Below are 12,299 nucleotides of genomic sequence, written 5' to 3' on the forward strand. Positions count from 1 at the left end.
AAAGCAAAGAGTGAGCCAGGGGGTTTATGTTAATGGTTCTCAATTTTTTTTGACTATGACCCCCTGTAAGAAATACATTTACATTAGCAACCAGTACAGGTATACACAAAGATGAAATAAGGTTTTATTTGAAATAAAATTTAATGACATTATGATCCGTGTACATCATGTACCACACATTCTATTTCATTTTTTTAATAAACACTACTTGTGATTCAAAAATCAATTTCATGACCCGCTGATGTGTACAGAAGCAGTAACCAAACACTGCCCTGAAAGCAGGCATCCTGAGTCCTGAAGTGTCTAATTTTATGTAAAATTTTGTGACTACTGAATTTTCTAGGGAGAATGACTATAGCTTTACTCATCTCAAAAGGGCCTCTGACCCAAAAAGTTTTGAGCCCACTGGACAATCATGGCATTTACGTTCAACATAGTATGTTAGATTCTGAGTCCTAATCTATTCAGTCAATTTTCTCTCAATTAAACAGAGAAAATATAGAAGGTCGAGAGATCATGGCATATACAAAATCTAAAGAAATATGGCTAAAAGACATTTTCAGAAGAAAAAGAACCCTGAAAATTTCTAACACTGCAGGAAATGTTGCATTTACAAAGCACCCATTTCTCCTTTTAAACAACAGCAAAATTTGAAATATTTCACTTAGATGGATCAAAGTTTCAAATGTTTATGAAAGTGTGAGAGGGGCGCCTGGGTGGCTTGGTCGGTTAAGCGACCGACTTCGGCTCAGGTCATGATCTCACGGCCCATGAGTTGGAGCCCCGCGTCGGGCTCTGTGCTGACCACTCAGAGCCTGCAGCCTGTTTCAGATTCTGTTTCTCCCTCTCTCTCTGCCCCTCCCCTGTTCATGCTCTGTCTCTCTCTATCTCAAAAATAAATAAACGTTAAAAAAAAAATTTAATAAAAAAAAAAGGAAGAAAGTGTGAGAAATCATATGAAATAAACTCTTTAAATGACTTTTTACTTCTGAGAAAATCTTATGGAAGAAAGTACAACAGCTGCTGCTTGAATGTATCTTTGCAAAGTTCACAATTTTTACGTAACTCAGGACAAGCCTATGTACTATATATATTAATTTAGTCAAGAAACACGGAATGTTGGGCGCCTGAGTGGCTCAGTCAGTTGAGCATCCGACTTTGGCTCAGGTCATCATCTCACAGCTCATGAGTTCGAGCCCTGTGTCAGACACTGTGCTGATAGCTCGGAGCCTGGAGCCTGCTTCAGATTCTCTTTCTCTCTCTCTCTCTCTCTCTCTCTCTCTCTCTCTCTCTCTCCCCTCCCACCCCACTCTCTCTTTCTCTCTCTCTCAAAAAATAAGCATTAAAAAAAAATAAGAAACACAGAGTGTCTGTTATTGTCAAACTTAACATTTACTTCTTCATTTGTTTTCATGCCAACCCTGCAGGTACATGTTATGCTTATGCTTCAGATGAAGTTAGGCAGTTTGCCTGGCATCACACTGTAAGTGGAAGGGACCAGAATCTGTGCCCAGATCTGTCTTACTCCAAAAGCCACAGGACTTCTACGACGCCAAGTTTACACGTCAGAGTCCCTTCTCTGGAAGTGCTGTGGGTGTTCGTGGGGAAGAAGATACATCTGCTCGGGAGGGCACTGAGTAAGGCTTTAGTGAGGAGCATTAGGGCCAGTGCTTGGAAAATAGGCTGGCTTGTGTTGTGAGGCTGAGAAGCGGCAGCCAACAGCAACGTGAAAAAGGTACAGAGCGGGTAAGTCCAGGAACAAATGTGGATGGCATCTAAAAATAAACCTTTTTTAAGCCGAAATTTGGTTTTGATAACCTGGCTGCATTCTATCCTGAGACATGGTAAATACTGAAATATTGTTCTCAAAAAAAGAAAAAATTAGAGAGCCACATTTTCAAATTCTGCAAGTCTCCCGATATTTACAAGGAGAGAAGTTCCTAAATCACAAGGGAAGGCTATGAAGGTAGTCAACTGAGGTGAAGCTGGAGAGCAGCAAGGTGTCAGAAAATTCTGGAACAACTACCAAAAACCTCCTCAAACCAAGCAGCACAGCCAACAAAGTGATTATAATCACACACTTTTACTCATTGCAAAGTGCCAGTGCTTTTAGAATATCTCTTCAAATTTGTAACGGAATATGGAATATGGAATTTTGTAACCTTAAGCATAACTTTTGGCAGTATTTGTATCCTATGTTTTGACGTGTCAAAAAATCAAGTATGTTAAAACTGACATGAATATTATGATCCAATTTTAAAGTAAAACTACAACAAAATACTTCGATTGGATCACAAAGACACTATTTGGTCCATTAGCTGGTTGGGAGCTGAGTCGGGCCACCTGGTTCTCCTGTCATCACTGCTGCTGCTGTGGTTCCGGCTCAGCCAGCGTGCGGGACCCCCTCCTGCCGGACACCTCGCTGTCCTCCCCGCTCTGCCTCATACCAGGCAACCTCAACTCCCTTCTCCCAGCCACATCTTGCCACCATTCAAAATCAAATCCTTGTTTTCTTCATGAACGTTCCCTAAAATAAGAAGGATGCCGAGTTTCGTCACTCTCCTTTATGCAATACAAAATGGGGGCAAGTTCGTGCCTTCTAGTGCCAAAGAGTGTGTCTCATTCCCATGTAAAGCCGAAGTGCCTCAGCACCCTGAAACACTACAAGGAAGGGATCTTAGTGATCAAGCTGAGGAAACTGAGGCCCAAAGAAAACATTAAGTGACTTGCCCAAGGTCACATGCCAAGTGGCTTGGCTGGAAATGGAATCCAAGCCTCTTGTCTTCAATAAGCCAATATATTTTCCCATTTCAAAAAATGAGTGAGTGATGTAATCTGAATTCCTCAGAGTGACTACACAAGCCTAAATTGAAGATGATTTCCAACGATATTAGACACAAATGAGACTTTCCAACTGAAGGGCACCTTCTCACTTTACTTGGAGGATTTTATAAGAGGGATATATAGTACATTGATTTCAGTGAAAGCACAATAATCTTCTTAATCAGATTTATAGCAGCACAGCTCCCCACAGAGGAGAGAGCCACCAGGTCATGTCTTACGTCCATCAGCAGGGGCAGGCGAGTTACCCTCTGCATGGGGAGAATGAGGAAGGAGATCATGGGTAAGTTCCTACAGTCTTCGTGGGACTCAATTCGTGACAACACTTCTTTAAAAGATGGGTTGGTGGCTCTGAGAAAGAAAAAGAAAGAAGCAACTTCAAAATATTTCCTCTTCAAATTAAAAAGTAAAAATATATTACAGGCATACCTCAAAGATATTGTGGGTCTGGTTTCAGACCACTACAAATCAAGCAAATACTGCAATATAGCAAGCCAAATGAATTTTTGGTTTCCCAGTGCCTGTAAAAGTTATGTTTGCACTACACTGTGGTCTGTTATGTGAGCGATGGCATTATGTCTTTAAAAAATGATGTACATACCTTAATTATACTTTGTGGCTAAAAAATGCTAGCTATCATCTGAGCTCTCAGTGAGTCATAATCACTGACCACAGATCACCATAACAAACATAATAATGAAAATGTTTGAAATATTGTGAGAATTACCAAAACATAACAGAGACAGCAAGTGAGCAAATGCTGTGGAAAAATGGCACCAACAGACTTGCTCGATACAGGGCTGCAACCAACCTTCGATTTGTAAAAAAATGCAGTATCTGCAAAGTGCAATTAAGTAAAGCACAATAAAACTTGATGCCTCTATAAAATGTGATAAACTCCTATATGATGATTTTTTAATACATAAAACAACAATTACATAAATAGGCACAGATGGCTTGTCTGCCTTTTATAGTGAAGACTGGATATGAGTTTAAGGCAACAATATGAACAATATGTATGTGCTAGAAATTTATAAAAGTATAAAGCGAACAAATGAAGAGGCAATGGTTATCACAATGATGAACCTATCTGTGAACATATGAATTATAACCAGCATACAGACTAGATCTCATTAACTGATAATCTACATACAGTCCATTAAAAAGATAACAAATGATATGTTTTAAGTCACTTCTCTACCCCCAGATAATAATCTAAGAAACATCAGACTGGATTTATTTACGAGGAGGCTCCTAGCCTTTTTCAGAGCTTCTAACACAGAAAATTTTCTGGCCATGTCATCCAGAATATTTCTCCCCTCCCAGTGACATAAGAGCAGTGATAATATTGCCACATTTTCGGAACTTAGCAAGATACACGGACATATATGATCTCACGTGGAAACAGCCCTACACCATCTAATGAAGGCCAAAAGCGGATTCCAATAAGAATGGAGTCTCAGGAAGATCCTCCACTTGCCGAGTAACAGACCTATTATTTGGTGAAGACAGAAGTCAAACCAAGGCCTTCTGACTTCCGGTGGGTGCCCTTACCCCAGGATCACTCACTCTCTCACCTCACTTTACCTCAGAGGTGCTCTGGGGAGTTCCCCTGTGACTTACAACATGGAGGGGAGGGGGGATGGCATTGGATACTGTTATCCCACATTGGGGGATGGGGGAGGCCAGGAAGCAGGGCAGTGGCAATTGTGACCCCCCCATTTTTTTTAACGTATTTTGCAAATTACATGTTTTGGTTCATAAGCCCGTAAATACCTCGAATAGCAAACTGAAAGAAATTACACAGAAATGTTTTATTTTCATTTTCTCAAATTGAGGAGTTTTAAGTTTCCTTTCCTGCTAGCTTTAAAAAAAGATTCTTGGAAATGCAAAAAATAAACAAACAAAACTGTAATTCAGTTGCATATTTAAATCCCTCAGGTCACAGGACCCCTACCTCCAAAGATTCTGATTAAACTGCCTGGGACGGACACTAGGCATACACTGCATGTTTGCCTCTTTTCAAAGATTCTCAAGCATTCCCAACGTGCAGCCAGTCACTGCCCTACATGTAAATTCACAACATTTGCAACAAAACCCCTGAAAACACAACTATGACTTTCCATGTGACAGCTCAAATGGTGGTATCATGAAGCTAATTTAGATACAGTCTTTATTTTTCCTTAAGACTTTAAGTGACTTCTATACCTAATGTGGGGTTCAAACTTAACAACCCCGAGATCAGGAGTCATGTGCTCTTCCCACTGAGCCAGCCAGGTACCCCTAGAGCTTTTATTTTTTAAGAGTTACATAATGTACAGCAGTACCTATTCACATTTTTTAAATCCTACAAAACAAAATGAAAACAGAATTAAATTCAGCTCTAATTCAAAGCTCTGTTTTCAAACTTGCATTTTCTAACAGTTACATGGCAACCTCTATTATCAGCAGTAGGGGGATTAAGAAAAGCAAGGGGTAAGGTTATGCACCCAAGAACGTTTGTCGACGTCTGGCAACATTTTTGGTTGTCACAAATGGAGTGAGGGGCATCTAGTGCACAGAGGCCAGGGATGCTGTAAAACATGCTACAGGGGCGCCTGGGTGGTTCAGTTGGTTAAACACCCAACTTCAGCTCAGGTCATGATCTCGTGATCCCCGAGATCAAACCCCACATCAAGCTCTTTGATGTCAGCGCAGAGCCCACTTCAGTTCCTCTGCTCCCCCCTTTCTCTGCCCCACCCCTACTCATGCTTTCTCTCAAAAATAAATATTTAAAAAACTTCTTTAAAAGACGAAGAAAAAAAAAAAAAAATGCTACAATGCACAGGATAGCACCCATGGCAAAGACTTATCCAGACCAAAATGTCCACAGTGCTGACAAACCCAGCTTTGTACTTAAAAATCTCATTTGGGGTTGCCAGCTGTTGGTTTTCCACATGCCCATGTAAGAGTTCATGAGGCTGTGGAGGGAGAAGGGGCACTATCAGTCCTTCCCACCAACTTGGACTTCAATGGACTGCTTCTTCCAGCAGCCATGAGGTAATAATCATCACCAGCCCAAATCACTCCACAGGGGTTCACACATCCCACAGAAGCGGACCAGAGCTCCATGCTGCGGTCATAAATGCCACAACCCACAGAGGGGATAAGAGTGATAACAGCTGTCAGCCCCCAAACCGGGTTTATGGCAATGCACAACTGTGCTATAAAACAGCTACTAGAGATAAACAGGGTCCCCCAAAATAAAATAAGACATTATTGAACAATCACTGACTTTTAAGAGTAAAGGAATATCTATCACATCAAAACTCTCAGTAACCTAAATAGGCCAAAGGGAAAAGGTGAGGAGGCAAATTTAAAGCCAATTCTTTTTTGTTGCACAATTAAAGCCTTTAAGAACATTTTTTCCCCTTCTCGCCTCACTTCTAACTACCCAGAAGGGGAAAATCAGCAACTCTTCTTAAAAAAAAAAAAACAACAACAACAAAAAACAACTTAATACTGAGTTGTCATTTGAATGGAGGAAGATTAGAGTAACAGAGAAACTCTGGATCATAGGCAAAACAGGAGTTCAACTCAAGAACTCTACTGGCCTGAAGCAAACTACTTAATAGCCAGGTAATGGCTTAGAAAACCGGAGAGTTTGGCATGACAATCACTCCTGTGTTTTGCAGCAATTTAAAGAAACAAGGAAAACAATAACAGAAACCCCTAATTTCATAATTGCTTTAGAGAGAAAGAGCTCCACAGACTAGAATTTTCTACTCAAACACTTTCACCCTGAAAGCCATCCTGGGAAATTGCCTATCAGGAGGCATTTCTAAACATAATATAAGATATCAATTCATTTCTATCTATGTGACCTAATTAAAATGAGGTGAGGCTATTGAATGTAACATTCATCATCTCTTACAACAATTTCTGTAGTGTTCGTTGTTGGTAGACTTCATTTGTGCAGTATTTCACATATGGGTCAAATGTGGATGCTGTGTGCTTTTCCACAATGTCACTTATGTCATCTATGAAGATATTATTCTGATGTCTTGCTTCCAACTCCATAAAGAACCTGAAAAAAAAAAAAAAAAAAAAAAAAACAAAGAAAAGCATTTACATTTTCTTCCATATAGTTAAAAAAAAAAAAAAAAAAAAAAAAAAATCAGGGGCGCCCGGGTGGCTCAGTCAGTTAGGTGTCCGACTTCAGCTCAGGTCATGATCTCTTGGTTCATGAGTTTGAGCCCACATCGGGCTCTGTGCTGACAGCTCAGAGCCTGGAGCCTGCTTCAGATAGTTTGTGTGTGTGTGTGTGTGTGTGTGTGTGTGTGTGTGTGTGTGTGTCTCTCTCTCTCTCTCTCTCTCTCTCTCTGTCTCTGTCTCTCTACCTCTCCCCTGCTCTCACTCTATCTCCTTCTCTCTCAAAAATAAACAAACATTAAAAAAATTTTTAAATTAAAAAAATCAAAAATGATTCTCATGCAATCTTATTATACAGGGTTTAAAAATGTCAACAGTGCACAATACCATCTCAAAGAGATACAAGAAAAAACTACAAAAAATTGTCGAAGTTTAAATCTATCACATTAACATCTTACTACTTCAAGTGTTCAACTGGAAACACTGATAACACGGGTCCTTTTTGTGCTTTTAGGTATATTTTAGAACGTACAAATTTCACTACTTTTTTCTAAGTATTCCCTAGATATTGGAGGAGGAGGTTCATGTTTCCATAATTTATTGTACTGAAAAGTCTATGAGCAAAACATCTAAATAAGTACTTAAAAAACAAGTCTGAAATAAACCTAATTCTGTGTGCTTTCTCTGAAAATAATCATATTTTAACTCTAATGATATGCATGACATTTAAATGTACTCAGAAATTATTCAGATTGCATTTTAGGGTTGCCAGATTTGGGGTGGGTGTGTGTATCGACCCATTTATCTTGTGTCAAGTCCAGTGAAAATTACATTTCAGATAAAAGAGTCATTTTTTAGTACAGGTATGTATAAAATTAGTGCCTGGGACATCTTGAGCATCCTGTATTTTATCTGGCAACTCTAGAGGGCATCCACATTTTACAGCACATCAAAATCAGGTATTTGAAATAGGTTTCTACCCAGAGCATTGCTGCTCAAAATGTAGTCCACAGACCAGGCATCTAAGGGCTTACTAGAAATGCAGAATCTCACCACCTACCTCCCCCAGTCTGAACCTGCCTTATATCAAGATCTTCAGAGGATTCAAAACACACACTAAAAACAGAGATGAACCTCCATAGAGCACACTTACTGTCCAAGTTCGGAGGGATAAGAAAATCTATTAGAAATAACTATCACTGTGTGACCAAAGCATCTTCCAAAGAAAGTGTAATGAAGGTGAAATCAACAGTAATTTCTGACACTGACGTCTGGAGGTCAAGGATACAAGGGAATATGGTTTTCAATAAGCTCTTAACTAGCATTCCTCACATCACTTCTCCTAACCAGTGGACTCCAAATACAGAATTCAAGGCTGACGGTGAATGAGACAACAGAAATGTATACAAGATGATTAATAGTAAATATAGGCTAACATTTTCTCACATTTTCATTTCAGTTATTTTCAAAGAAAATCCTGGCACTCAGCAATAAGGTGAGATTTTAAAAGGTCTTAATTTTATATACTTACATGTACATTAATCTCATTGTAGTATAAACTGTGTTTGTCGTCATTACATATTTGATTTTTTAATGTTTTCATAGGAGCTTAAAAGATGAAGAAATATACCTTAACTCATAGAAGAGTAAAACTATGTATACCCTGAGAAAGTACCCGTATTTTTATTTCCTTTGAGAAGGATTTAGGGAAAATAATTAGTAGGATTCCCATCCACAAGATTGTAATTGGCCCAGTCCCCCAAGCCCTTGTTTAAAACAGCAAGAGAAAAAAACTTAAAGCACACTTGGCTGGGCTATTTGGCTTTCCTTCCAAAGGTGTCAGGGTTAGTATGCACAATTCTTACATAGTAGGTCAGAAAATACACCAGTATGTTCCAAAATAGCTGCATACTGCTTTGTCAGGACTGATTCTATTAACATTCAAGGAAAATATCAAACCCTCTCCTAAAAGTTTCAGCAATTGCAAAAACAACCAACTCCAAACTCACATGTTTATTAAAAGATATTTAAAAGCCATGTTTCTCAAAAGCTATTTTCTATAGAGACTGGTCCCTGACTTCAAGAAATCTATGCTACATTGGGAAGGTAAGTCTGATAAACATAAATGATAAAGACAACATACTTGCATAAAATCACTTGTTGGAACATACATGCCTAGCAGGGGTGGTGTCACTGTTTCTTTAATTACATGAACTATAAATTTTTTTATTGGGGCAAAATATATGTAACATAAAATTTACCATTTTAACCATTAAAAAATTTTTTTTTAATCTTTGTTTATTTTTTTTTTTTAATTTTTTTTTTTTTCAACGTTTTTTATTTATTTTTGGGATAGAGAGAGACAGAGCATGAACGGGGGAGGGGCAGAGAGAGAGGGAGACACAGAATCGGAAACAGGCTCCAGGCTCTGAGCCATCAGCCCAGAGCCTGACGCGGGGCTCAAACTCACAGACCGCGAGATCGTGACCTGGCTGAAGTCGGACGCTTAACCGACTGCGCCACCCAGGCGCCCCTAATCTTTGTTTATTTTTGAGAGAGAGACAGCATGTGAGCAGGGAAAGAACAGAGAGAGGGAGACACAGAATCCAAAATCAGAATCAGACACAGAATCAGACTCCAGGCTCTGAGCTGTCACTACACAGCCTGACGCAGGGCTCGAACTCACAAACTGTGAGATCGTGACCTGAGCCGAAGTTGGAGCTCAACAACTGAGCTCCATTTAACCATTTAAGGTACTCCATTTTAACCATTTTTAAATGTACAATTCAATGGCATTAGTCATATTCATGATGTTGTACAACTATCGCCCCTATTTCCAAAATATTTTCATCGCCTCCAACAGAAATGCTGTACCCATCACCTAATAATGCTCTATTCCCCTTTTCCCCAGCCCCTGATCACTTCTAATCTACTTTCTAACTCTATGCATTTGCCTGTTCTAGATATCTCATGTAAGTGGAATCATGAAATGTTTGTACTTTTTATCGGGCTTAATACCCTTAGCGTAATGTTTTCTGGTCAATCTCTGCTGACAGATGTAACAGAACTTTATTCCTCTTTATGGATGAATAATATTCTATTGTGTATATATATATTATGTTTATCCATTCACCTGTTGAACATTTGCACACGAGCATCTATGGGAGTCCTTGTTTTCAAGTCTTTGGGGCTATATATCTAGAAGTGGAACTTCAACCTGACCGTCTCTGCCAATAATCATATATATCAAGAAATGATAGAATAATGCCAAGGAACCACTACTGAAGAAGCTGAGTTATATGCCAAGGAGAGATTATTTCATTAAGTGAAAGCTGAATAGGAAATGATCCTTTTCTTTCTGACACTCACAGAGGAGTAGCCCATGGGCGGCACAGAGCCAATTAATTAGAACACATGACCTGTAACAGAGGTCAGGGCGACTGAGAACATGGTAAACTCAGGTGAGGAAAGGTGCAAGGAGGGTCATCACTAACGAGGATGACATTACTGGAAGCAGAGGGGCAGGGGAGACAATGTAGATACTGGGGAACTGGCGTTCATTGAGGCTGAGGTGTTGACCACAGGAGGGCCAACGGCAGAGAATGAGGGCTGAAGAGCAGGTCAGAGCTAGACTACAAAGGTCTGATTATATGCTGAGGAGCTAGGGCTTTATCTGTGGACAGCGGGAACCACTGGAGGTGATGACGGCAGTAATAAATCATCGAATCAGAGAAAAATTGGGGACAGAGAAGGGATAGATTACAGGTGAAGAGAAAATGGACCAGAAGCAGACCAGTGAAATGGCCAACATGGCATAAGACCTGACAGTGGGAAATCAAAGAGAGAGGACACCGATTAGGGTAACAATGTGAGGGAGAAGTTCACAGAATGAAGATATTCATCAGATGGGAAGTCAAGGAAGATGCTGGGGTTTCCCTATTCAAGGTCTCCCCCTGGGCATCATCAAGGTGGGCCATTAAATCATTCACAAAGACAGGGATTTAGGAGGAGTGAGGAGAGGCAAGAAGGAAGCAATTTCATTTTGCCTTGGACATGTGAAACGGACAGCTGAAAATACACATCTGTGAGAATTCAGAGCCACAGGAATTCTAGGTCGTGTGTAGTCAAATAGTTCACTTTTAGCTGGTTTTCCTATAAATGCAAAATACTTGATAATTATTTTAACTCCAACTCTCTTTCAGGAAAATGTTCAAAGACAGTTGAAAAAATAAGAAACTACTCCTAAGGTCATTATCGTGCAAATCTAAGAAATAAAGGTCTTAGAGGCAAATATCCCTTACAGTTTGTCTTTAAGTAACTATTATAGTCTGAAGGAATGCAACTACATAACCAAAAACAACAGTAACTTGGCTTTTCCCAATGAAAAGGAAAATTCATTTATCACAGTAAAAGCCTTGCCAAAGTACAAGATTAAAAACAAAGCACTAATGAAATATCTGTTTATGCTACTCACTTTCACATAAACCAAGCCACCCATCTTTTATTTTGACAGTCGCATAATTAAGACATAATTTAAAGCTTCCTATGTTAAATTATCTATTGGTTATTTTGGCAAATTTGCATATTTTACTAAGCAAGCTGGGCTACAAAAAGACCAAGAAAGTTATTACTGAAGAATGAGGTATTATTTCAATAACCAAGGATGCTGGAGATCCAAATCAAACCTGAAGCCAAAGTAAAAGCATGCTGGTTCCCTCAATGAAATTTAAATGAGTTTGTGAAGTAATTTGGCTTATTTGAAGGACAACATTTTAAGGGAAATATATTTCAACCCTATGAATTGTTTTTTTCTGGACAATATTTCCTCTTCGTTGCATTACCAAGATGATCGTGTTTTATAAGCAAACATGTTACACAGTCTTCCTCTCTCTCTCTCTCTCTCTCTCTCACCGCCCCACACCCCTCAATCAAAATTCTGATCTCATCACTAAAGTGTAGATTTTAAGAAACCTCTGATGGACCGACCAGAAAAGGCTTCTGGAAACAGCGCCTCCTGACCAGAAACCCAAGGTAGCCCTGTTTGACCTTTCGAGCACCAGCACAACCACACCCACGTTTCAAACGATTGCAACCTGCCCAGGTGAGCTCCCTAGCTGTGTAGACAATGGTCAGACCACTGAGAACACCACGGTGGCCTCTCAGGAGCTGGAACTTCAAGATGACTTAATGACAAGTCTATGCTAGAAAAGCTTAATCATGACCTATATCCTTGACTCTAGTATTTTCCAGAACTGCTAGGACTGCATTTTCTCTAGGATTTTTGTGGTTGCTTCATCAAGTGATTGTCTTAAAAGTGGCACCACATT

General features: G+C 39.5%; 1 protein-coding gene across 2 annotated transcripts in view; it reads right to left on the bottom strand.

Moving 5' to 3' along the window:
- The window catches only part of ARHGEF26 (Rho guanine nucleotide exchange factor 26), a 127,871-nt gene that overhangs the window by 51,306 nt on the left and 64,266 nt on the right, over positions 1–12,299 (bottom strand). For both annotated transcript variants that reach the window (XM_060639026.3, XM_060639024.3), the window contains 2 exons: positions 6,755–6,907; positions 3,063–3,192 (listed from right to left, as the gene is read on the bottom strand). In XM_060639026.3, coding sequence (XP_060495009.2) covers positions 3,063–3,192; positions 6,755–6,907 — 283 coding nt within the window. The remainder of the gene's footprint in view (positions 1–3,062; positions 3,193–6,754; positions 6,908–12,299) is intronic.

This window comes from Panthera onca, chromosome C2 (genome assembly GCF_046562875.1).
Source record: "Panthera onca isolate mPanOnc1 chromosome C2, mPanOnc1 haplotype 2, whole genome shotgun sequence".
NCBI classification, from domain to species: Eukaryota; Metazoa; Chordata; class Mammalia; order Carnivora; family Felidae; genus Panthera; species Panthera onca.